Source organism: Aspergillus fischeri, genomic scaffold (assembly GCF_000149645.3).
Source record: "Aspergillus fischeri NRRL 181 1099437636262 genomic scaffold, whole genome shotgun sequence".
Taxonomy (NCBI): Eukaryota; Fungi; Ascomycota; class Eurotiomycetes; order Eurotiales; family Aspergillaceae; genus Aspergillus; species Aspergillus fischeri.
The window spans coordinates 1,050,014-1,074,946 of record NW_001509764.1 but is presented as its reverse complement, the minus strand read 5'-3'; the positions used below and the strand labels follow the sequence as shown (position 1 = coordinate 1,074,946).

General features: G+C 49.9%; 10 protein-coding genes and 4 non-coding genes across 14 annotated transcripts, besides 3 other annotated features; 4 read left to right on the top strand and 10 right to left on the bottom strand.

The window, feature by feature from the left end:
• Window positions 1-253: 253 nt before the first annotated feature.
• NFIA_097280 (uncharacterized protein) lies at window positions 254-1,405 on the bottom strand (the record flags this gene model as incomplete). The annotated part of the gene is made up of 1 exon (XM_001261997.1): window positions 254-1,405. The coding sequence occupies one exon, from the start codon at window positions 1,403-1,405 to the stop codon at window positions 254-256; it is 1,152 nt and encodes a 383-aa protein (XP_001261998.1).
• Window positions 1,406-2,130: 725 nt separating this feature from the next.
• On the bottom strand, window positions 2,131-2,204 carry NFIA_097270. The gene has a single exon. It is a non-coding gene; the product is annotated as a tRNA-Val (tRNA).
• An 890-nt stretch (window positions 2,205-3,094) lies between these two features.
• On the bottom strand, window positions 3,095-4,820 carry NFIA_097260 (hexose transporter protein; the record flags this gene model as incomplete). Its single annotated transcript, XM_001261996.1, has 5 exons — window positions 3,095-3,342; window positions 3,391-4,179; window positions 4,229-4,395; window positions 4,446-4,651; window positions 4,773-4,820. The coding sequence occupies 5 exons, from the start codon at window positions 4,818-4,820 to the stop codon at window positions 3,095-3,097; spliced, it is 1,458 nt and encodes a 485-aa protein (XP_001261997.1).
• A 1,263-nt stretch (window positions 4,821-6,083) lies between these two features.
• Window positions 6,084-6,516, bottom strand: NFIA_097250 (uncharacterized protein; the record flags this gene model as incomplete). Its single annotated transcript, XM_001261995.1, has 2 exons — window positions 6,084-6,233; window positions 6,349-6,516. The coding sequence occupies 2 exons, from the start codon at window positions 6,514-6,516 to the stop codon at window positions 6,084-6,086; spliced, it is 318 nt and encodes a 105-aa protein (XP_001261996.1).
• Window positions 6,517-6,636: 120 nt separating this feature from the next.
• Window positions 6,637-6,684: a microsatellite.
• Window positions 6,685-6,971: 287 nt separating this feature from the next.
• Window positions 6,972-7,045, bottom strand: NFIA_097240. Its single transcript has one exon. It is a non-coding gene; the product is annotated as a tRNA-Val (tRNA).
• A 2,328-nt stretch (window positions 7,046-9,373) lies between these two features.
• NFIA_097230 lies at window positions 9,374-9,447 on the bottom strand. The gene has a single exon. It is a non-coding gene; the product is annotated as a tRNA-Val (tRNA).
• A 269-nt stretch (window positions 9,448-9,716) lies between these two features.
• On the bottom strand, window positions 9,717-9,790 carry NFIA_097220. Its single transcript has one exon. It is a non-coding gene; the product is annotated as a tRNA-Val (tRNA).
• Window positions 9,791-11,028: 1,238 nt separating this feature from the next.
• NFIA_097210 (putative MFS transporter) lies at window positions 11,029-12,459 on the top strand (the record flags this gene model as incomplete). The annotated part of the gene is made up of 2 exons (XM_001261994.1): window positions 11,029-12,036; window positions 12,091-12,459. The coding sequence occupies 2 exons, from the start codon at window positions 11,029-11,031 to the stop codon at window positions 12,457-12,459; spliced, it is 1,377 nt and encodes a 458-aa protein (XP_001261995.1).
• Window positions 12,460-13,036: 577 nt separating this feature from the next.
• NFIA_097200 (putative dynein intermediate chain) lies at window positions 13,037-15,230 on the bottom strand (the record flags this gene model as incomplete). The annotated part of the gene is made up of 2 exons (XM_001261993.1): window positions 13,037-14,164; window positions 14,220-15,230. The coding sequence occupies 2 exons, from the start codon at window positions 15,228-15,230 to the stop codon at window positions 13,037-13,039; spliced, it is 2,139 nt and encodes a 712-aa protein (XP_001261994.1).
• A 362-nt stretch (window positions 15,231-15,592) lies between these two features.
• On the top strand, window positions 15,593-16,039 carry NFIA_097190 (ATP synthase subunit e; the record flags this gene model as incomplete). The annotated part of the gene is made up of 3 exons (XM_001261992.1): window positions 15,593-15,613; window positions 15,684-15,870; window positions 15,969-16,039. The coding sequence occupies 3 exons, from the start codon at window positions 15,593-15,595 to the stop codon at window positions 16,037-16,039; spliced, it is 279 nt and encodes a 92-aa protein (XP_001261993.1).
• A 499-nt stretch (window positions 16,040-16,538) lies between these two features.
• Window positions 16,539-17,062, bottom strand: NFIA_097180 (CSN8/PSMD8/EIF3K family protein; the record flags this gene model as incomplete). The annotated part of the gene is made up of 2 exons (XM_001261991.1): window positions 16,539-16,810; window positions 16,870-17,062. 2 exons carry the CDS (start codon window positions 17,060-17,062, stop codon window positions 16,539-16,541), a joined length of 465 nt encoding a protein of 154 aa, XP_001261992.1.
• Window positions 17,063-17,711: 649 nt separating this feature from the next.
• Window positions 17,712-20,311, top strand: NFIA_097170 (dolichyl-diphosphooligosaccharide--protein glycosyltransferase subunit STT3; the record flags this gene model as incomplete). Its single annotated transcript, XM_001261990.1, has 6 exons — window positions 17,712-17,841; window positions 17,919-17,942; window positions 18,030-18,110; window positions 18,198-18,791; window positions 18,848-19,979; window positions 20,041-20,311. The coding sequence occupies 6 exons, from the start codon at window positions 17,712-17,714 to the stop codon at window positions 20,309-20,311; spliced, it is 2,232 nt and encodes a 743-aa protein (XP_001261991.1).
• Window positions 20,312-20,799: 488 nt separating this feature from the next.
• NFIA_097160 (uncharacterized protein) lies at window positions 20,800-21,235 on the bottom strand (the record flags this gene model as incomplete). Its single annotated transcript, XM_001261989.1, has 3 exons — window positions 20,800-20,891; window positions 20,985-21,109; window positions 21,222-21,235. The coding sequence occupies 3 exons, from the start codon at window positions 21,233-21,235 to the stop codon at window positions 20,800-20,802; spliced, it is 231 nt and encodes a 76-aa protein (XP_001261990.1).
• An 832-nt stretch (window positions 21,236-22,067) lies between these two features.
• NFIA_097150 (RNA-processing protein PTA1) lies at window positions 22,068-24,890 on the top strand (the record flags this gene model as incomplete). The annotated part of the gene is made up of 8 exons (XM_001261988.1): window positions 22,068-22,408; window positions 22,548-22,713; window positions 22,776-22,906; window positions 22,966-23,169; window positions 23,225-23,573; window positions 23,632-24,464; window positions 24,522-24,592; window positions 24,652-24,890. The coding sequence occupies 8 exons, from the start codon at window positions 22,068-22,070 to the stop codon at window positions 24,888-24,890; spliced, it is 2,334 nt and encodes a 777-aa protein (XP_001261989.1).
• Window positions 24,714-24,745: a microsatellite.
• Window positions 24,718-24,745: a microsatellite.
• Window positions 24,891-24,933: the final 43 nt, after the last annotated feature.

Sequence of the window (24,933 nt, the reverse complement as noted above, 5' to 3'; positions counted from 1 at the left end):
AAACATGATGAATGATTTATCTTTATCATTGATGGGGTCTGTGCTAATTCCGATTAGCTATTGATTCCAATGTTGTGCTCGACCGCAAGCAATCTGTTGTCCTAAACAAATGGATATCCTGCGAGACAGTAATGCAACTCCCAACGCTCAAAAAAGGGCAGCAAATCAGATGGTATAATGTACAAAACCAGCAATATCAATAGGAAGAGAATCATTTGTCGGAAACAGCCGCCAGTCAGTAATTTCACCAGATTTATTCCTCATCAGACAAATTCAACAACTCCAACTCCGTCTTGACCAGCGATTGGAATTCTGCACGCGAAATACCCGTAATTTTCGCAAGCCGAAATAGGCTTTTGATATTGGAGCTGATATGTTGCTTCACGCCGACTTCACATGCAGACTGATGCTCCGCTTCTTGTTCCAACTTTGCGACTGCCGCCTCGGACGCAGTGGACGACGTGGAAGACGGCCGAGGATGATCTAGCGACATCGCGGTGGTCTCGTCGGCAATTGTTCCATTGGCGTAGCCGTTCGTTCGAGCCGATTCGTCCAAGCTTGAGTTATTCACCTGCTGCCGCAGCAAACTCGCCAGCATGTCTCCGTTCAACGAAGTTGGACCAACCTCCGATTGCTCCTCTGATGGGTCGTGGTTATCCATTGCCGGTTGCACATCAGCGTAGCGTGAGAAATACGATGCTTCGGACGTATCCTGGCGGTGGAGAGACGACAGTTGATTGGGGGCAGGGGTCTTAAGGGAAGGCGTTCGGCCAGGTGTAGCATCGTACTGAGCCCAATAGCCGTCGTCATCGTCCTCCTCATCGTCCTTCTCCTGGGTGTGCGGGGCGACGTTCTGATCCTGCTCTGCCGCCCTAAGAGCATCCTCCACCAGTTTTTCCTTTGCCTGAGCATTCGCCTCCCCGATCGAGAATGACCAAACCCCGTCGTTTTCGGCGCCGCCTTCATGGGGCATCAATTCAGCCACACGCCATCCGGGCCCACCTCCGTTTTGATCACTGCGACACCAGAGATATATAGCTTTCAAGCTGTATTCCGGTAACAGAATTCGCGAGTGCAATGTCTCCTCGTCCACCCGTTTGTATGCAACATGAACTTCTTCTGGGAGTTCAATCTCCCCCGACACTGGGTGAGGCTCGAAACTCGCGCCGTCCACCAGCGCTTGAAGACGCTCAGCCTTTTCGGAATCCCAGCATAGTAACCGCAACCACGAATCGGTCGGAGATGTAGAGACTGAACTGAGGATCTGAACACGCTGTCGGAGAATAGGTGATAGGAGGGGTAGAAGCACTGGGGGAGGGCGGGTCGAGACAAACGCTGTGGGAAGGCAAGCTAAGAGAGGAGGGAGCAAAGTATGAGGATCGGGGGGAGGAATCAGCTCAACCATGGTGCCCTTCGTAGGAATACCAACGTTATCCAACTAGAGCGTTAAGGATGATTATTGTTGTTATGGTGGAGGGCAACGAATGCAATAATAATAGCAGACTTTTGGTTGGCGGTGAAGACTACAATAGCGGGGGAGGGCATCAAACAAACGAAGCTGCGGAGAGGATTTCGGAGCGGAGAGAGAGGCGAAATGGCTACATATATGTACGATCCTTCGGAGAAAGCTGGACAGCCAGAGTCTGGGGAGTCGAGCCATTCCTCATATGCCATAGATGAATACTTATTATGATTATGCTCCATATCATGAGACAGCTCCGCAGCTCCCTTCGCCCGAGCTGCAGCAAAACGTGGGTCCTTTCTAAGGGGAAGCTGCGGGGGCGAAATCGGAGAAATGATAATGGAATATCAGATCGCCGAGTGACGGAGTATCTCGATTGTCAGTTACAATTCGTCTTTGTTAGAACATTAAGGAAAGAGGAATTGGCCACTGAGACACTCGGGATCCCCAGCGGAGGATCGGAGGATGCAGATTGTGATAGAATACTGAGGGGACAGAGGGGGTCAGATTGATTGGAATGGTAGATATGAACGAGAGAAGGGTAGATTTAATATTAATTTAATAGAAGTCAGTACGAAATGATTGAGCTTGCAGTGAGAAGGGAAAAATAACGATTAAGGATGGCATCGATAGGATGTTTGTGTATATCAGAAAAATACAAAAAACAATGACCAGTGCCGGGCTCGATCCGGCGACCTTATCGGTGTTAACGATACGTGATAACCAACTACACCAACCGGCCAATTGTTGGACTGGACGTGTCTTTTTTGCTTCAAGAGCAAGGAACCAGTCGAGTTGGACCGTACAATGGCTAGGACAAAACTGCGGAGAACTTGCCCTAATACTACCACCGACTAGAGTTACCCGCATGGTCATAAGTTTGTCTGCAGTCTGCCTAATAACGAACGTATCGTTTCTTTAACACAGACCTGGCGAATTTCTCCGGTTTCACTTCAGCATAATTCTTACCGCATACAGGCCCGAGGGGACGGGGGTAGTCTGCACAATCTTCCTATGTCGACAGCTGCCTAAGACTTCAGCCTTCCTTCTGAGTTGTAGTTCCTCTTCTTCGGCTCTTGACTCAGTAGTTCAGCCTCCCCTTCAGCCAAAAGCACGTCTCTTTCCCTTTTACAACTCCTTGCGCTTCGTAAGATGCGATTTACGTGACCATAATATCTCTGGCCTGCGAGGACAATCGATTGGGTCGATACCAGCTTGCTTGAGATCTCTCCATTTCTTGCTCAGTGAAGCGTCTGACATCTTCTCCAGCTCCTTGAGTGTGTGACAGGTGCCTGTTGACCGGGGGTGTGGGACGATCAGGGCTTGTTTGGCACTCCGGCTGTGCAATTCGTTTAGTGTTCGAATCCCGGTTGTCTGTTGTTTTCTGGTTGGAGTGGGCTTGGGAGGAAGCGTACCATGGTGGGTGTATTTAGTGTAAACTCATATTGAATCTGGACAAGGTGAGGTCATTCAGTATGTATCTTATGTATCGAATGGAACGGGTTTGTTCGTTCGTGGAGAAAGGAGAGGAGTGTGGAAAGTGTGTGGAAAGTCGAAGTCATCCTCAGGCACAACACCATCTACCCAACTGATAATACAACAATAAGTATACCAAGATCCTACTCCATCAGATCAAGAGACCTCCTTGATATGCAGCGTATTCTTCAACCCCCGCGCCTTCTCTGTGCCCGCAACGCCACCCACGACCGCATTCTCCCCGTCAAAGTACTTCGCAATCTCCTCCAACGGCGTGTTGCGTGTCTCGATGTAGAAGAACCACACCACCGCCAACTCCACGCCCAGCCAGACGCAGTAGAAGATATAATACTTCCACCCGAGGTTCTCCAGCGCAATCGGGTTAATGTACTGGTTGAAGAACACTGCGGACCGTCAGTACAGAACTCATACACGACGTCGGGACCACTTACAAGCGAGATCAATGCAGAGCCACATCACCGTCATTCCTTTAGCTCGGATACTGTAAGGGAAAATCTCAACCGTGTATCCCACCAGAAGACCCGACCATGCGATATTATAGAACACATAGTACAGGTAAATCATCGCAATCACGGCATTGGCCGCATTGTGATTCCCCGCGATGGCATACCGCGCCGAGCAGATCGTCCAGACTACGAACGCCACCAACATGCCCGCCGTCGAGACCAGGAAAAGCTTGCGCCGTCCGATCTTGTCCACAAAGAAGCACATCGTCAGGGCCACAATCATGTTCAAGATCTGGAGACAGCCATTGATCAGGTTCTGCTGAACGGAGCTGGTATATCCGATCGAGGTCAGAACCTTGGCAATATAATAAGACACCAGACCGTTGCCAGACCACTGCGAAAAGAGTCCCGCAGTGATGCAGATGATAAGACGGTGCCGGTTGCCCTTGGTGCGGACCAGCTCCATCCAGCTGTTGCTCTCGAATTCCTTCTCAAGGCGGATAGTCTCCTTGATCTCGTGCATTTCCAGCTGAACAACCTCGTCCTGTTGATTTCCATTTGCGTGACAGTCGGCCAGCACCTTCAGTGCCTGCTCATCCTTACCCTTGTAGATCAGGAAGCGGGGTGACTCGGGCACGAACCAGACGAAGATGATCTGGAGGACCGACGGGGCAGCCTGGACAACAGTCGGTGCTCTCCAGGACCAGTTACTATCGATATTGTTGGTGCCGAAAGTCAGCCAGGCGGCGACGATCGCGCCAAGGTACCATGTGGCTATCGCAGGTTAGCGGTCAGTACGCAAATCACGGCAACCTGTCCTTACTGTTGTAGATGGTAGTAAAGATGGCACGATGCTGGGTGTGCACCAGTTCCGTAATCAGCAAAGGAGAAGCTCCATGAGCGATAGCTACTCCAAATCCGATCAAAAACCGCGCAGCCAGGAACATGCCATAGTTGGCACTAACACTCTGGAGAACGACACCCAGGATCCTAATACGGTCAGGACGATGTACCCCGAGACAATTACTTCAATCGCGTACATGATGAGGCAACCGATCAAGATTCCCATTCTCCGTCCTAGGATATCAGCTGTATAGGGCACAGCGGGCAACGCCGCAAGCGAGCCAAGAGACATGATTGCACTGAGAATGCCCAACATTGAGCCTTCGGGATGGTTGAAATACTCTTGCCAGTGAGGAAGAGTCTGCAATCCATTCATCATCGACCCATCGTAGCCATTGGTTGCCTACAGGAGGATATCAGTGGTGACCATGATATGAGTTGTAGGGAAAACATGCCGCAGTCAAGACAACCAGCATCAGACAGATATAGGTTTTTCTCATCCCAGGATCCTTGTACCAGGTCACCCTGGGGAACTGCCGTCCGGCAAGTTCAAAGGTAGAGGACGAAGGCATGGCGAATAAAGGTGTGTGTGATATCCCCTCAGGTTGCAGGCAATCTCCCACTTGGCATCAACTCTGGGCTCTCACGGAATCGAACGATCATCGTCGGTGAGACGGGCGATCTTAAGAGCAACCGTCTATGAGGGCTTTCTACCGGTAATTTTCCCATGGATTAAGCCTGTTCAACCAAAACACCCCTGCTGGGTCCAAATGCTCCAGGCATCGCTGTCTGGTGTGGGTAAACCAACGCCGACGTGGGAAATATCGCTGTGGAGAATTTGCCTATCAAGGCACGACCGACTCATCTCGTTTCAGTTCCCAGATGATCCCAGGATAAATCCATATCCAAGACGCCAAAGGCGAACCACCGGGCCATACATTCAACCGCCAATCCGGCAGTTGACTCCACAATACGATGGATTTACCCAAACGGACGCCAGGGGACACTTCGTTAACCAGGGAAGAAGATTGAGAAATGAATTCAGGCTAATTGAATGAAGGAGTAGTATAAGAAAAGGGTGGCGCGATCAAGTCGCAGGATCAGTCCGGGGCGGGGTTGGAACCAGCCAGTATGACCGCAGGGATGATAGTCCGGGGTGCTAGAACCGCAATCTAGCACCCGTCTAGTCTCCATGCGGAGCAGGCCAAGACCCTAAAACCGCCGCCTGGGCTCTGGACTTCTATTAGGCCAATCTTGCCGAGGAACGACGGACGCCACGCATTGCTCGGCGACAGCCATTGTTTGGCCTGAGATTGGGATCATTCGACCATGTGCGAGGAGGTCAGCGTTCAAGCATTGTGCAGGTCTTGGGTACATCTCTCCGTCAGATTGAGGGATCACTATTCGACCGTTATCCCGCCACTGCCATACAAGGGGGAAAGGATGCAGTTTAAGAACGTTGCTTGGGTGGGAGATAAGCATTCAGAGACACAGCAGCCTTCACCGGGTCAAGAAAGAGGCTTCGGCGGCTGCACGCCTTAATCTTAGCATAGCGTTCGTGTCCGCTTCTGTGTCCATATCCGTGGGTATCGCCTTGGCTGCTAAACGACGCTTCTTCGATCGCTTCTTCTTCTTCTTGACCACGCTGTCTAAGTCATCCTCGGAGCTGGCAAGGATGCTACTCCGCCCAGTGTTAGCCCTTTTACGGCCCATTGCGGAAGGCAGGCAGGTTGGCGCTCATCCGCCCGAATTTCCTCTTGAGACTCCTGTGCCATCTCCTCCAGCAGGATACATATGACGATCAAAGCCGTCTCATCCATGCTCTGATAGCCATCTTAACCCCGGTCCCACGTCGCATTGTCGTAGGAATTCGTCGAGTAGGCGTGGATTGCTTCCAGAATATCGGAACTGGGGAGAGGACAGTCGGACGTAAGAGCCTCATGGGCGAAGTAGAAGTCGTTTTCTTCGTAGCGAATTGGAGCGTTCTGTCAGCGGGAAAGACTTCTTCTGGGCGTGCAGGGCAAAGGTTCAAAGACGCCATATCCCGGTACTTGGAAGCATACGACGCCGACAGTAAGAATCCACGGACGTTTACCCGACCTGGCATCCGTCAGTTCGGTGCGGGAGAACACACGGATCATAAACGTTCGCCTGTCGTTTCTGTCTTCGGAGGGATGTATCATCGACCAGAGGCTGGTCCTTCGCCTCGTTGTTGGGGGCCCGAATAAAATTATTCTGGCTCAATGAAAGAGATGTGCCGTGGGACATGGTGAGTTCGAAACGTCACGAGACAGTGCCCTGAAAGCATCAATTTCAATCATACAAATGGCATCCTGCAGTAATGAGTTGCATTCATCTGATCTCCAAAAGCCGGATATCAGATTCTGAATTGATTACGAACCTTCTCGAACAATTGATTACGAACTTTTTCGAACACGGAGTAACCTGCCTCTCTGATATCTTGCTTCTGTCCGCACCCGGTCACCGCTTTTCCTTTACAGTTACCCTAGGCGGGATATTCCAGATTTTGAGATGAGGGCTTCTATCGATCCAAAATGTCATTTCTCTTTTGCTATATAAGACATGCTTCGCTTCGCTCCGTAATGATGAGACTATAAGACACATTGTAAGGAGAGTGCAATGGACATATCATATAATCAATTCTTGAGCAAAACCATTGATTTTAAGGTGAAAAGAAGAAGCAAAAAATGAAAAAGAAAGAATGACCAGTGCCGGGCTCGATCCGGCGACCTTATCGGTGTTAACGATACGTGATAACCAACTACACCAACCAGCCAATTGTTGGAAATTTTCCAAATTTTTAACCATATAGTCCAAGGTCAAAAATTCAGGTCTGTTGGCCTGTTAGATAACGATATTATCCCCGCAACTCCGTGCTATGGTGTGCATAGATTGGTCCAATAGTTTATCGTTAGGATAAAATTCACTCCTTGCTTTGAGAATGCTCCCACTGCATCAATTACTTGGCTATTCAGAGACGAATACCTAAGTTTTTCAGTAGTAAGCCAGCTAGCCGCCTGCACTTTAATATCACCGCAAGTCCATATGTCTGGGGCCTTTACATATAAAAGACAGGATCACTTATAACAGTAATATCCTATTCACTATAGCGCAGTGGTGTCTATACCGTAACTTAACTACGCACAGATATTGTAGTTCCTGTCTTTCGCCGCCCTACACTTCAGCCTGTGATAACATGTTAGTCGTTACCGACCGTACAGATGCTATATTGGGATATAAGGTATTCACTGGACTGTGGAAATATGGGTTTGTGTGATAATATATATCCGAATGCCCACTTTTCAAGCATCGCAGCTGCAGCTGCCATCTCCCCGCGTCTCTCGGCCCAGATATGTACAATGGACCCTGGTATATACCATAAGACTCCAATCACTGTCATTGGAAACAGCGTTAGAGCGTCCCTGGACGCAGAGAAGCTGCGCAATCTCTGTAATCGGATCGCTGTTGAAAGGTTACTGAACTAGAATGAACCCTATAAGGTAACTTCCGTCACCCCACACATGGATTTGAAAGATGAATATTTCGGTATCTTCTGGATTCACAGCGGATGAGGTCCTGGTACGATGGTCAGTCCTCAGATGAAGGATCCAAAGGAGGGTATATCAGTACCTCGGGAAAGCGGTGCTCCAGGTTCAGGATATCAATTCCTCGCGCGAAATATGGAACGGTAATGACGAACGATGACCAGATCACAATTAGTTCGGTCATTTGTCCGATATAGACATCGTCTACTGGCGCCTTGCGGAGGACGCAAGTGACTCTGAAGGTAGAGTCCTCCTCAAGCCCATTAAGAAGTCATTTGGACAGCAGCGGCACTAGAGGAAAGCTTTTCAATTCATTCCCTCCAAGGCGGTTCACCGTGGAGGACAAGGGGGAAGACACCCTTCACATGATGCATGTTGATGACCCATTTGAGGGAGAGATCTGGGAAACATGCTAGCAATATAACCGATACAGTCTTCGATACTCCTTAGACTAATTAATAGCCAATCAAATGAGATACTGCTGGCTTGATTAAACAATCTGTTGCTTTGGCACTCGGGCGCTTAACTCTCGACGGAGCACGCAGACAGTTAATGGCTGATTTGGCCGATAGTATAAAAGTATGCCTTGCCAGAATAAAAACCGTAACCTCGGGGTTACCCATACACTGCAGCATGAACTACAGTAATATGAAGAGATAACAAAAACAAATGATGTAGCAATATAAAGGAGGGTTTAGTATTATTTAATCTGATACGACTGCAGTCAGTGTCAGGTGAGAATGAGATAAGAAGGATCTGTTATTTGTTCATATCCATCATATCCGACATGAGCGTGTCATCTTTTTCTCCTTCTCTGTATCTTCCTGGTACGCCAGAATAATGCACTTATCATTTTATATACTCCATGCTAACCACTCTTATCGACCTATACATATAGAAGCACAAGTGCTTGGCACAAATGGAGTTGTCGTAAGATAGGAGTAAGACCATTCGAAACCAACAGGGACTTACTAGAAGGCATATATGTAGATTATTCGAAGGTAACCGAATTCTGCTTCAGTTGGATTTTATCATAGAAGGTATATCATCAGCCTTCATGCATGTTCTTTCCTTAACTCCACTCAAATACAGACACCCTCCCAACAGCACATTCGCTCGTTTCTGTTAAGCGAATTATAAGGCTGGAGTATATAGTGCAGTCTCTGGGGGTGCTGCTGTTAGTTATGTAGCAAAACCTCCCACGCCCAAGTCAGTTGCAAAGCATAAATCACCAACAATCCCAGTCATGTCACTGTCATAGCTAATAGGGCAAGCGTCAACATAAAATTTAGCCTAATCAGAGAACCCCACGTCATCTCTTCCTTGTCCCGACTACCAGATAGAAGGTACAACAACCCATCAAAGTTGCATCGCCTTTTACATTGTAGTAGACAGCGTCGGACTACTATCAGTCTCTCTATCTGACGAAGCCGCTAATAACATAAAACAGCAGCACAAGGATCACATTTCTCACAATATTATGTGGCAGGTTTCAAATGAGATATAATAATAAAACAATAAACCGACTCTACTCATGGAGTGAGAAAAGCAAAAAGAGATGACCAGTGCCGGGCTCGATCCGGCGACCTTATCGGTGTTAACGATACGTGATAACCAACTACACCAACCGGCCAATTGTTAAGAAAGATTTGAAATTTTGCCTTTGTGTACAGGAGCTAGGATTCCCCGCTTTCGGCATTCGATCGATAAGTCATAGTCCACATGCTTTTACATGCCATGATGAACATAATGATCCATCTCCAGTCCCGAGTCACTCGCACGGTCAAACCCGGTACCCGCCAAGTTCTCGAGAATGCAATGGCCCCAAGCGTTCTACCTAAGGCATCATAGGGTATATACCCATGTGAGGGCTGGAAAAAATTGAAAGGAAAAAAAAACAAGTGACCAGTGCCGGGCTCGATCCGGCGACCTTATCGGTGTTAACGATACGTGATAACCAACTACACCAACCGGCCAACTGTTAAAGACATTGTGCTGTATATGGATACAGAAACTCTGACAGACACGGGACTAAAACTATACCACGAGCCCACGACCGCACCGTTACTCTCCCAGAACTGCTTCATATCCAACGTCAGCCGTGAGGACACCAAAATATTGCCAAGAGCTGAGAAGCCTTTGGTAGTGTACTATTCATCGTCAATACATGCCTACTCCAATGTAAGCTTGTCTATCCAGAATCAACGTACATTGCCATCAGCATCTACAGAAGCCCACGTGAGTTACGTCAGACAACTTCGCCTTACGCACCCTCAGATTGATGGGTATACGATACGACGTACGCTACCTAGGGAAACGAGTGACGCAACCAGAATCAAATAAGCAGAAGCCAGACACAGGTCCCAATCCCAACGGCGTGGGAATCATGTAGGTCACATGACCTTATCTTAATCCTAATGAGATACAATGTTGCACCACAGATGAGTTGACATGGGTTGGATCCAGTTGTTTGAGGTCAAGTGAAATACTGTGTACATAAATGGACAGTCCGACAGCGATGAGCATCAATGGAGATATATGTATCCAAGTCGAGTCAACGACAACACTCATTGATCAACATTGATACAGGAGCATTCTGTTGCAGAGACCAGTCCAAAGGTCAAGGATTCTCTTTCATGTTGGGTTTTACTCTTCACACCACTCGGTACATTTGCAAGTAAGCACGGATTACCAGAATGTTCGCCGACAGATAAAACAGACTATGATTTACATAAATGCTAGGATCTACTACCAAGCAAAAGCAAGCTTTCGATAGTTAAGATCAACTCCTAATGGTTAAAAGCCGAGGTCAGCGGAGTCGAGGCTCTAACCTAGTGATGGAGAACATCTTCGATGATCTTCGAGAAGCGGGGGAGCATCACTCAGAGATTGATAATGCTTGAATCAGCATTTCAGCAGCATTTCAATAATGCACTCGCCTTTGATATTTTCGGCGATACATGACTCACGAGTACTACTGTCCAATCCTACAGCGTTACATGGTAGTACAAAATATTGATAAGCACCGAGGTCCAGAGTTCTCAGCTGCAAGAAAAAATATTAAATCATAATCCATCCAATAGTCGAGGAGTGCATCCGCATCCCGCCTTTCTGTCCCCATTGTACTCTTCCTATACCCACTGCACCATGACGGTCTTTTGAGTAACTCAGCAATTCCATTCCGAAAGCAACAGCCAATGTGCATGTGCACACAATGACAGAACAATGTCATTCAGTCGACGACGCCAGTGCGGAGAAGATGACACCCGCCCTTGATACAGCAAAAGAGGCGGCGCTTGTCGTTGCCTCAGAAGGACAGCCCATTATACAGAATGTCTCTGAGGAAGAATGTACAGCATTGGAAAGACGCATTCGACTCAAAGTAGACATACGTCTTTGTACTATCGCCGGGATCCTATGCAGTCTCAACCTACTTGACTCGGGCATTCTGTCATCCGCATCGGTCACAAGCATGTTTGAGGATCTTGACTTGCAAGGGTCGCGGTATTCAGTCTCTATCTTCATCTTTACGATTGCAAGTGTCGTCGCTCAGCTGCCTTGCACCGTTGCCGTGCGCTTGATTGGCCCTCGCGTCTGGTTCGCCCTGATCACCTTCTGCTTCGGACTGATCACCCTCTGCACCGCATTCATCCAGAATTGGAAGCAGATGATTGCATTGCGTGTACTTCTGGGCTTTGCCATGTCTGGTATATATCCAGGGTTGACATATTTAATCAGTACCTGGTACACACGCAAAGAGCAGCAACTGCGCTTTGCATTTCTGCAGTCCGGAGAGGTCCTTGTACTAGCCACGGGCACTATTGTCAACTACGCCCTAAACCGGTTGGACGGCAAAGCAGGGTTAAGAGGCTGGAGATGGATGTTTCTTGTCCAAGGACTCATCACCTGTGTCCTTGGCATTATCACCTACTGGTGGATGGTAGATTTTCCCGAGCAGTCGCACAGAAGCTTCTGCTTCCTGTCCAAGACGGAGGCCAAAGTGGCAGCGCAGCGTATCCAGACGGATCGTGACGATGTCGTGCCCGAACCATTCTCCTGGCGCAAAATCCTCGTCAATTTCCTTGACCCGAAACTATACGGATTCGCTTGCTTGTTCTTCCTGCTCAACCTCGTCTCAACTTCGCTCAGTTACTTTCTCCCCATCATCCTCCAGTCGGGGATGGGGTTTTCAAGCAACCAGTCGATTCTGCTCTCAACGCCGGTGAGTTTGACCTGTCACGAAATCCACGACTATCCCACCTAACCCCGCTTCCAGCCATACTACTGGTCCGTCATCCCAGTCCTCATCACCTCTTTAATCGGCGACACCTATCGTGTCCGCGGGCCGCTCATCACATTCAACGCGCTGTGCGTGATAGTTGGGTTCCTGATGTTCGGCCTCCCATCCTCCACCGAGGTCACCGTCCGGTACATCGGCACCTTCTTAGCGACAGGCGCATACGTCTCCAACTGGGCCGCCCTGAACGCCTTCATGGCCAACAATGTCGTCGGGCAGTGGAAAAGGGCCACCACTGCGGCTGCCGTAGCTGCGTGCAATGGGCTGGGCGGGGTGGCGGGGAGCTATATCGTCCGGCAGCAGGAGGCGCCGCAGTATACCACGGCCGTCTTGGTGTCTATCGGGTAGGATATCTTGTTGGCTGAGCTGGAAAGAAAGACGTTTGCTGATTTGTGTTGTTGTTGTATAGGTCGCATATCCTCATGATCGTCATCGTGGGTGTGTTCGCGATTTGCTTCTATCGGTGCAACCAGCAAGCAGCTCGGGGGCGGAGGGTTATTCAGAATAAGGTATGCTATGCTCTCATAGACTGGCTCGGTAGTAGGCCGTCCCTGGTCTTTTCCCGCTAACTACTCCGTCAGGTCGGGTTCCGATATACCTATTGATCATCTCCATCTCGTCAATTATGCTATAGACGGTAGACTGCTAGCCATCACACTTTACTTGAAATAGACCTCGAACAACTGCTGGATTCTGTCTTCTCAAAGCAAGATTGCTCCAATAATAGTTCTCCACACTATCCTCTGATTCTCCTGGCTTGAATACATGCATGCATACATCAACATGGTGTCCGTGGGGTATATGGTAAGTAAGCAAGGGGCACCGTGCAAAGAAACCTGGTCCATATTAAATATCGCGTAGAAGTCAAAAAAATGTAACCAGCCAAGTGAATTTCGGACCAAGGGAGAAACGAGATGTAGTCCATTCAGTTCACACGATCTCTCTGCTCCAATTTCCCAACCAGCCGTTTCATTGCCGTCCATTCGTCCGCGGGCACGTCCTCAGGAGTACCACTCAGGCCCTTTCCTACCTCAAAGACTGTGATTACACCATCCAATCCACCCGTTGCAAGCCGTTTGCCCTCGCGTTCTTCCCATGCCACCTTATTAAGGCTTCGCGTCAAGATACCGCCACGGCCTCGAGTTGGCGTGGTCCGCACGACCGGGACTTCGGTGTCCGAGCAGAGATCCCAGACCTCCAGATTGCCAGCTCCATCGACGAGAGAGAAGACTCCGGGGCGGTGAGGCGACCACCGGGCGTCGTAGACCACATCCTCCCGGTTCAGATCGAGGATAGGTGAGACGACTTGCGTGGTCGCAATGGCCGCCGAGGTTGCCGGGGCGGTGGTGGCAGGTGGCCGCACACGCCACAGCTTGACGCTCCAGTCCAGACTAGAGCTTAACATCAGATCGCCTAGATCGACCGGGCCCTTCGCGGGATGGAAGGCAGTCGACATGACCGGCGCTGCATGGCCACGGTACGCGAGACGTTGGTCAGTGCCAGCCTTGGCCCCGGCTCGATCGTAGCGGTGACAAGGATAAATGCCTCCTTCTTCGGTGCCGACGATGAAGAAGGTCGGGTCCGATTGGGGGAACGACATGGTTGTGGGCGCCAGGTCCTCTGTTTTGGACGGTGGAGGTGTGGAGAGCTCGAGGTATTCTTGGGGCTGGGAAAGCATATCAACGGTCCATCCGCAGACAACGCCGTCTGTGGACGCGGTCAAGATATTGTGCGCGTTTTGTGTGCCTATGATTGAGATGCTGTACACGGGGTGCGTATGCCCTGAGCCAGTCAGGGGTGTCTTTTGTACAGGGGCACCACCACCGGCGCGGGACGATCGCGTATCCCAAAGCAAAACCTGCCCAGAGTACGATCCTCCGACGATGAGGTTGGGATGGAACGGGGAGAATTTGGCCGTCAAGATATCCGAAGTCGAATGGAACACATACTCAGGGCGAGAGTGCAAGTGTTGGTTCCAAACCTGGACTAGGCCATCCGGTTCATGAGGAGCAGAGGGATTCTTCGTGTACGCTGCCAGAACTAGTTCCGGAAACTGGAAAGTAAGTCAGCCCTGTAAAAATACCTCCATTGGATATGGGGCGACTGACCTTCGGAGAGAAACTCAAATCACTGATCATGCGTTTCTTGCTCCATCGCTCGTCCCAGAACTGGCAAACCTCCCTGATGCTCTTGCGCTTTCGTCCATGTTCGTCATCTTCTTCCAGATCGCCATCAACTCCGCCAAGCTCGTAGTCCGCGAGAACGTCGTACTCCTCATCTAGAGCACGCTCGATCACTTTCGCTGAACGTTCAACGAAGTCGAGGAAGTCCTCCGAAGAAGTGACGGCCTGCAGTTCGTCCTCGTCGAGTGTACGTAAAGGATAACGTAGGTTTGTAGCCTGGGCATCAGGCCCACCAACAGCCTGCTGTTGGGTGGCCTGCAATTCCTCCTCAATTTCTCTGCGAAGCTTCCTTCGAATTTCCTCATCGTGTTCGCGGTCGCTCTTGCTTAGGCGTTTGCTTGATCCAGTACCATCGTCAAACCCTCCAGTTTCTGAGTCCGAGTCCAGCGAGTCTGATTGGCGTTGCTTTGAGTCATCTGTTTGCACTCCCTTGCTGTATGTAACGACTTCTCGTTTAGGTTCAGGGGCAGGTGGAGGTTCAGTAGAGGCAACAAAGGGGTCCGTCACATCAGTCTGAACGGCGATTGACTGCGAAAGCGGTCTCGTAGCAGAATTGAAAGCTTCAGCGTTATCTCCACTCAATTGACTAGCACTCAGTACTGAGTTCGGCCTGCTGCCTTTTCGTGAGGGGCCGTCTGCATGGCTGACAGAGGCCGATCCTGGGCGATCAACAAGGCGAGCGATCAGGTCATCGAGCTCAGCTCTGCTATCTGAGCGACTCGGCACAGGCGACACGATCTTTGCGGATGGTACGTCAGTATCTGGCTTTTGTATTTCACGCTCGTGGCTAGGGTAGCATACCTCTGAAGCATCTCCTCCGGTGCTGGCCCGACTCTGCGAGAATTCCTTCTGTCGTAGCTCTCTCTGGCGCCTCAGCTCCGCCAGTTTAGCCCTTTTGGCCAGAATTTCAGCTTTACGTTGTTGCACAGATGACATGACGGATTGATTGAGTGCAGAGGTCGAATTGGGGGAGTTCCATCCAGACCCTCTACTAATTGATTATTACTATTATTTACATGCGGCTTCGCGTTCCGCAGATACTCCGTATCCGTACCCCGTCCCGCACCCAGAAGGAAGGCCGGGTTGGCGGATGACATAAGCGCAGAAGGGGCCGACGGTCCGGAAAAACTCGCGACAAGGTCTTCGCCTTGACAAGCCTCTTGTATGAGTATCTCCGTCCGTTTGCCTGCCATTGACAGTCGATACCCTTTGAAACGGTTGCTCGGTATTCGGCCCTCTGTTCATTCTTTCATTTGAATCCTTTTGGTCGCCGCTTCGGGAGACAGGATCTTCTTAAAATGGCCTCACAGGGTGTTAATGTGAGTGTCCGCCAGCACCCATTATCGATTGCTCGCCCATCTATACTGACATGAGTCCGTTGTACTACAGGTTCTGCGCTACTCGGCTCTCGTTGCCGGTCTCATTTATGGCGTCTACCACCAGAACTCTATCACAGCTCAAGCCAAGCAAGCAGAGGCCGACCGTGAATATGCCCGAAAGGAACGCTTGATCCAGCAGGCCAAGGCAGAGTGGAAGAAGAAGACGGCGCCCAAGGACACCAAGGCAGAGAGTGGGGGTACGTTCTGACAATCAACCGCTCAAAGACCCATCACGGTTATCTGGTCTTTGACTGACAGCATCATGTGCGACGTCACGCTAACTGGGTTGCTACAGTCATTACGGATCCCGAAGACAGCCGGTTCGACCTGGAGGCCTTCCTGAAGATGAAAGCTGGGGAGCTATAGATTCGATCATTGAGGATACTGAAATATAGAATGATTGGCGATTTTTCCTCCTTGCGAAGACTGTACCTCCCTTTGGTACAAGAAAGATGGCTCGGGTCCGCCCCGAATATGTATTATTGTTTGGTCTAATTCCCACTTTCGTGTTGCGAGCGAAAGGAATGATTTCTGTTGTTCTTCTAACCTATAGACCTTCCTCCGAGACTTGTACATACCCTGGGGTGTCTGTGCATCTGTACACTACAGTTGGACCAGAACAGCAAGAAATTTGTGGTTTCTCCGGTTTCGCCGCTCATGTCCTATGTCCGGGACACTATCGACTACTCCGTGCAGGTTGTATGCGACGCCGCATCATACAGGGCATGTGTAGGAGCAGGAAGCCATCGAAATGGCTCTGTCAGGGTTGCCGGTGGCCACAACTACCGTCTTAATTCCTTTTCACGTTTTGAGTTACCATGGCTTCAAGCAAGAGTTGTAACGCTTGTTGGCCACATCGACTTTTTCAGCCGGAATGAGATCCCATCAGCGCCATGACATCGCTCAACCCGTCGGAGGAGTGTCCAGTCTTTTCCCTAGGAGTGGTAATGGGTTGGGGATAGAGGAGCCCGTTTTGCTCGTCCCATCTCCACCCGCAGGCTGTAAACTTGCTTATGATAGCTGGATCGCCCTGCTTCGCGGCGGTTGCATCAAGGCCAAGGTAGTTTGCAGCCGCATCAGGCCGAATCGCTTCGTAGGCTCGGCTGACTTCCTTTAAGGTCTTTTCCTGAAAATGAACTAACCGCAGGAATAAGGATTCAGTCAGTCATCGATATAGTACAGGATGGGGCACTGACGTTCGTATTTTCGTACTGTTGGCTTGAGCATCTCAGGCCATGGTAGGTCTCTCAGAACCTTGTATACGTACTCATACTTCCGTTGCCAGACAGCGCGCAATAACCTCAAACAGTTTTGAAGGGTAGCATCACTTTGCGCTAGATCCTGTGGCATACGCTTCGTCATGGCGCGGGCCTCGTAGCTATGCAACATTGTGTTAGTAGTCAGTAGGCTGCGTGCCGGCAACTAGAATTCGTGAGACTCACATGTCATCAAGGAGAAGATGGGAGAAGAAGAAACCCGAATAAAACAAGCTCAAAAGTTCTGCTTCTTCGCTATTCGACGTTGAAAGAAAACAGGCAGGACCCTCATATTGTGACAATGTCTCGTAGAGGACAGAAGACGAACGAGCAGTTGCGAGTACCGTAGACAGCTGCTCCCGAGAGAGGGGCGGTAGATCCATCATTGAAATAATCTCCTTACTGCTGTCTGTCGGACTATGATGGAAATGGCGGTCCTTTGTCAATCGTGTTGTTGTACCTCTCTGGATGAAATATTGCGTAGGTTCAAGTAGCGATGCTGATGCGGGGACAACTCGGAGGTCCCCAAGCTTCTCCGATAATCGATTTAGTTAGATGCGGATACGGACAAACTAGACTACGTTACGTAGACTGACTGCGTACCGTACCTGATGCCAAGCCTCCAGAAGAGACCACCTTGCGAAGCTCTCCCCCCAAATCAGTATACTAGCGAGACTACACGTCCAACTACCTCTCTCTCATCGGCTACAAAGCACGTCGAGAGAGACATACTCTCTTTTGTTTTTTTCAATTGATATTTCTTTTTCATTCCTCTGGCCATTATGGCCGAAACACCTGTTGATGTTCTCCTAAAGGGCAAGACTGGCAGAAACACACGCGGACTTCTGCGGATCATTATCCTGTGTACCATTGCAGCAGCAGCAGTTGCCAGTCGACTCTTCAGCGTCATCCGTAAGTCATCGAGGGAATCAAAGTTGCTAATTTTGTTAATCTATCATCAAATCGACTGATCAGTTTCCTTCCACCAGGCTTCGAGAGTATCATCCACGAATGTATGTATAGGTCAATTGTATACCTACGGCCTTCGGCCTTCAACGAACTTCGCTTGAATGAATTGATACTGATGCTCCATGATATAGTTGACCCTTGGTTCAACTTCCGAGCAACAAAATACCTAGTACAGAATGGTTTCTATAGCTTTTGGGATTGGTTTGATGACCGTATGTGGTTCCCCACCGCACAAGAGTGCATGAAGCAACATGTCACTGTCCTGGAGTGCTTCTAGGCTAATCGGAGTTCCAACATAGGAACATGGCATCCTCTGGGACGTGTCACCGGTGGCACGTTATATCCCGGTCTCATGGTGACGAGCGGCGTGATCTACCATATCTTGCGATTCCTCACTATCCCCGTCGATATTCGCAACATCTGCGTCCTGCTGGCGCCAGGATTCTCCGGCCTGACTGCATTGGCAATGTACCTGCTGACATCCGAGATGTCTCCTTCGCCATCTGCAGGTCTTCTTGCAGCAGCTTTCATGGGAATCGCCCCTGGTTACATCTCCCGATCGGTTGCTGGAAGCTACGATAACGAAGCGATCGCCATCTTCCTGCTTGTGTTCACATTCTTTCTATGGATCAAGGCTGTCAAAAATGGGTCTATCATGTGGGGAGCGCTGACCGCGCTTTTCTACGGCTACATGGTGTCGGCGTGGGGTGGATATGTCTTCATTACGAACCTGATCCCCCTGCACGTTTTTGTCCTTCTGTGCATGGGTAGATACAGCACTCGCGTCTACATCAGCTATACCACATGGTATGCGCTGGGGACTTTGGCTAGCATGCAGATTCCCTTCGTCGGATTTTTGCCTATCCGAAACAGCGACCACATGTCCGCCTTGGGTAGGTCCATGCTTTCGCAAGTCCAAAATGGACGTTCAGAAGCTGACATTTTGCAGGTGTCTTCGGCCTGCTTCAACTCGTGGCCTTCGCCGAGTTTGTCCGCAGCTTCGTTCCAAGCAAGCAGTTCCAGAGACTTCTGACCGCCATGATCTTCATCACCTTCGGTCTCGGTTTCCTTGGGCTTGTTGTTCTGACTGTGACGGGAGTGATCGCTCCTTGGAGCGGCCGATTCTACTCCTTGTGGGACACTGGTTATGCCAAAATCCACATTCCCATCATCGCTTCGGTCTCGGAGCACCAGCCCACCGCTTGGCCAGCGTTCTTCTTCGATCTGAACTTCCTGATCTGGCTTTTCCCGGCAGGTGTCTACATGTGCTTCCGCGACCTCAAGGACGAGCATGTCTTCGTCATTATTTACTCGGTCCTTGCGAGCTACTTCGCTGGTGTCATGGTTCGACTAATGCTGACCTTGACCCCTATTGTGTGTGTTGCCGCTGCTCTGGCGCTATCGTCCATTCTCGACACCTATATGGCAACCACTTCCCCGACACCAGCGTCTGAAGCCAAAACGAATGAAGACTCGTCTTCAGAACCTCTTCGCTCAGTTCGGAAGCCCAATGTTGGAATCACCTCCCATGTTTCCAAGATTATAATGACGGCGTCTGTTGTCGTCTACCTGCTCCTGTTTGTTGCGCACTGCACCTGGGTTACTTCGAATGCATACTCTTCTCCTTCCGTTGTCTTGGCTAGCCGGATGCCTGACGGAAGCCAATACATCATTGACGATTACCGTGAGGCTTACTACTGGCTTCGTCAGAACACTCCTCAGAACGCCAAGATTATGTCATGGTGGGATTATGGCTATCAGATCGGTGGCATGGCGGATCGCCCAACCCTGGTTGACAACAATACCTGGAACAACACCCATATTGCCACGGTTGGTAAGGCGATGAGCTCACGCGAGGAAGTCAGCTACCCCATCCTCCGCCAGCATGATGTCGATTACGTGCTGGTGGTGTTCGGTGGTCTGCTAGGTTATTCTGGCGATGACATTAATAAATTCTTGTGGATGGTCCGTATCGCCGAAGGTATCTGGCCCGATGAGGTCAAAGAGCGGGACTTCTTTACTGCACGCGGTGAATATCGTGTGGACGATGGAGCGACCCCAACCATGCGCAACAGCTTGATGTATGGATCCCTTTCTCCCCTCCTATCTACCGCGCTGCGTCACGCTAATTCAAAAATCCAGGTATAAAATGTCTTATTACAATTTCAACTCTCTCTTCCCGTCAGGCCAAGCTGTCGACCGCGTCCGTGGGTCAAAACTTCCCACAGAAGGCCCTCAGCTTTCTACACTCGAGGAAGCTTTCACGAGCGAGAACTGGATTATTCGTATCTACAAGGTCAAGGATCTTGACAACCTTGGCCGAGACCACAACCAGGCTGTTGCCTTCGACAAAGGTCTTAAGAAAAAGCGGAGTACAAAGAGGAAGGGACCTCGGGTTCTGAGAACCGAATAGAGACAGGATTCAAGCTTTTCTTTTTGACTGATTTATAGCACGACACGAGTACAATCATACCAATGACTGTCGAGCAATTTTTCTCATTTCCGTGTATAATCCATAATCTTATCCCCCTGGGGAGTCCAGTGGAGACGAAGGGTGGTCTAGATTCGAATATACCGGCTTAGCCCGGATATAAATGATTCCGTAGATGGCAAGGCGCTTCGAAAGCGAGCCACGAGCGTGAGCAAGCTGAGAGCCCGATTAAAAAAAAAAAAATTAGGCGAGATCTTCTGAAAATGTAGTAGAAAAAAGAGGCGAGAAGAGATCGAAACAATTCCAATATAAGAACAGCATAGAGGATATACAGCGAAGATAATCAGTTTGTCACCTGTACTCCGTACCCCAGTACACCATGGCTGATACAATGATCGAACAACTGGCCACAAGTGCCTTTGAAAAGTCTCCCAACTCGTAGTGAGCTACGTAGAAGTAGACGGGACGGCTCATTGCTTCTGCTGCTGAGGTTTTGCGGGAGTATCGGGGACCTTCACGTCCGAGAATTCATCCTGGCCAACTGCGCGGATGGTGTATGCATCTGGGCATTTCCTTCAGTATGAGCTAATCATGCTTCTCGCCGTGCCTTCATCCCTGACACATGAAGAAGGAGGGGTCCCTGTGGAGTACGTACAGACACTGATTGTGAAAGCGACGAGACCGAGTCCAGTAAGAGCATTCTTGAAGAGATACGGGCGACGAGCGCGAAGGAGAGCCGCACCAGCGCGGTAGTCCTTGCCGTAATATGTCGAATTGAAACTAGACAGAGATGTTGGTCAGCGACTCATTCGAAAGAGTATGGTGCGATGGGAATTGAGCCAGCTGCACGTAGTTGCTGCAGATTGTAATGCGGTGGATGGAGTGAACGTACATTCCTGCAGCCATTGTGTGCAAGTATAGTCTGTGTGTTTGTATGACAGAAAGGCAAAAATGACAGAAGCCGGAGTGATTTCTACGCCAATATGTATGATGACCGGGAAAGTTGACGATTGCAACTCGGCGAGAGAGCAGTCTCGGCGTTTGTGGTGTGCTTTTTCTGCCGGCAGAACAAACGCGGACAGCAGCTGCTAGCTGTACTATGTAAAGCGCTCTCCTGTTGCCAGCTTTGGTCCTGACAACTTCTCTCGTTTGGTATCCTTCGTCAAATAGCCATCTTCACAGGCTCACTGACTAAAGACTCTAAATACTGTTTTTCCATAAAGTAGCAGTGAGAGAGGTTCCTCGCAGCACCCATACAAAGAGCTCTCGGGTCGGCCAAACTCGGCATCCGCTGGCGGATATTCAAGAAAAGCGCCAATCCTCGCCATCTCTGTTGTCTACTACTACTCTATTATCGTCATCACCATCATTCTTCGTCTTCTTCAACACATCATCGCCGGTTCAATTAAACGACAATTAGTAGATCCAGACTTATACGCTGCTCGAAACCTATTCACCCACTTCACGAAGCATTTTATTTTGCGGAAGGCTCGAGTCGCCAACGACCGCTGTCCTATTGCGTATCCGGCTATTCTTTACGCGTCCATGGGGCGTGTCTCGTGAACGCCGTGCTCTTCATCGGTCCTATGTCTTAGGCCGGTCTTCTTATTTACAGTATTTGTTTGCTCTGAATCTATGCAGCGTAGACACTAGCAAGGTGGCCAATACCTCGACCATACCATATCTCGAAATATTCCTCCATCCAGGCCCTTTCATATAGCTGTTGAGCGCAGTTATTATGTCTGAGACTGCGGCAAACCACCTTGCCGACCAGGTCGCACAGCTCAATGCTGCTCGAAATCTCGTTCTCGGCGACGCCGCCTTCTACCCGCAGATCGTGAACGGAATCATTCCAATCATCGGAGCGCACGCGCGATTGGAACTGCGACGATGGGGAGCGGAATTTCTGGCAGAAACATTCGCCAGTCCCGCTTTGGCAACGGCACAAAAGGAACAATTGGCGGGCAGGGTGTTACAGACGATACGAGAGATCTTAGAGTTGCCTGAGGGAGACACTCCGGTCTTGAAGCATATAGTGCAGATTGCGGCCAGCTTGTATCCGCTGGCTTTTAGACACATGTATGTGATCAGTTCTTTTCGCTCGTCGCACTGGAGACCTGTGGAGGATCATGCCCTCGTAGACGCTCGCAGCGAGAAGGGGATCTGGTCTAAAATTTGCTTAGTGTCTGTGTTTACTGACGCTTGTACTCTACCACAGAATCAATCATCCAGAAGACAGCGCTTTGTGGGAAAATATGACGGCTGTCAAGCAAGATATCCTGCGCAAATGGGACTCATCTCCTTATCCAGTCAAAGTGTGCTGTATCAAATTTGTTCAGCGGGTTGTTCAGGTGCAGACACATGGTCCCATTGCAGACCCTAGAGTATGTGTACAGCCCTCTGACTATAGTATTAATAAGACTTGGTTGTTGTTGACAATCTCCAGCGCCCCGAACATAATGAAACGTCCTTGGCCATCGTTCCCAAAAATCACTCCATTTTAGCTCTACCCCATCTCGAGGCGGAAGCCTCTGGCCTGCTCGACAGGCTGCTGTCAGTTTTCCAAGAAGACGCGAGGTACCATCAATGACCTTCCAAACCGCTCAATGTGCCTCCTCGCTAATTCTTTCATGTAGCGATCCTCTCCTCGTTAATGCTACGCTAAACTGCCTGGCGGTGCTGATCCGAAATCGACAGTCCGTTGGCAACAAGATCATCAATGCTGTTCTGAACTTCTACCCTGCGAAGCAAGTGCGCTCTTCACTGACGCCTGCTATCCGTATTGGCGTAAAGTCGATGGAACGAACGGCTAGGGCGTTGTTTGTAAATGTCCTGAAGAAGTGAGTAATTGCGATGACCCGTGGGTGCGGACACAGAAAACTAACGGGTCGATAGAAATCCAAGCCATCCCCTTGCGAGCAAAATGCAGCACCACATGGAACGTTTGATGCAGTCCCGCTTAGAAACCGTGGATGATGCATCCAAGAAGCGAGGACTGCCATTTGAGCCGACCGATGGGCTTGATAATGCCAAACGTGCCAGACTCGATGCAGAAACGCCTCCATTGATCAAGATTCCTCCTCTTCCACCCGGTCCTATCAGTTACGCTCAGCTGTATACCTTAACAGAAGACTCGGGTCTTTCCTCCTTTGATGTGAAGCAATTACCACCCGATCTCCTAGTCAAGATCGCGGTCCCCGTGCTAGCCCGGGTCGATTCGTCTGCGTTGATGCAGGCTGTTGAAGTATGTTAAATGTTCGAGAGGTCTCTGCATGGATCAAGTGCTGACATTACTACTACAGGGTGTCCGAGCCAGATATCAGACTCTTACTCAACAACAGGCCGCGAAACCTCAGGTGGCAGTCACCGAGGATGAGGATGATGACTACGAACCTGAATACCAACCTATGGATGTTGCTGTAGCAGCTGCTGAGCAGGCAGGTGCCGTATCCGCTGAAATGGCAGAGTTGCAGCCAGATCTCGTCTCTCTTGGTCCATTCGTCTTGCCGCAACCACCGCCATTGACGGAAGAGGAGGCAGCGGAAATTGGTCGCAGTGCAGTGGGAAGAGTCTTTGGGATGCTCACATCAACTGCGATGGCCCCGAATCCTGCCAAAGGAAAAGCCCAGCAGCATCTGGGCTTTTCTCGATTAGCGGGCAGCACGTTCGACCGTGATGCTTGGGTTACCTTACTTACCAGACTTGCCACGAGAGCGCCCGCAACTCTAGAAGTTGATGACAAAAAGACCGAATCCGACCCACGAGCCAGGAAGACCCCAGCAATCTCGAATTTTATCCGCGAGTCATTATACCGATACATTCTCGAAGACTTTAGAGCGCGGGTCAACGTCGGGATCATGTGGTTGAACGAAGAATGGTACAATGACCGAATTCAGATGAAGTTCGCTGCTACTCAACGAACCGAGGAAGACGAGGAGGCATCTGTACCCCTACATTACGATCAATGGGTCCTGCGACTACTGGATGGCTTTTTACCCTATCTGGATTCCCGGGATACCAAGATTTTTATCCGATTTCTCAGCGAAATACCGGAGGTCACTATTCCCATCACAAAGCGAGTCTCCAGTCTTGCGAAAGATCCTGAAAGAGTCAACTTATGTGTTCAGTCATTATTGTACGCGTCCTTTCCTTTCTTGAATGACTATTTATGACCACTAACGCGCTAAACTAGGTATCTTGTGATGTTCCGCCCTCCTGCTCGGGAAATGTGTCTGAATGCTTTGGAAGACGTCTACAATACATGTAAGTTGAACTCTCTGCTCGATTCCTTGATATCGTCAAACTGATCATCTATCCCCCAGACGAGGAATCGAAACCGATCGCAGGAAAAATCCTGGCCAAGTGGCGACCGCACGTCGTAGAACAGCAGCAGCAACAGCAGCAACAGCAGCAACAAGAACAGTCCCAACAACAGGAGCAGATCTCCCTGGCCAGCCGTTCAGTACCAGCGGAAAACACTGCACCACCCGCAGATGACGGGAGTGCGCCAACCCAAGCGGACTCCAGCATTCAGTCGCAAGTATCTGCCAGCGAAGCTTGACGACGATCAACTTGATTCTATGCATAGATGTTGAAATGACTTT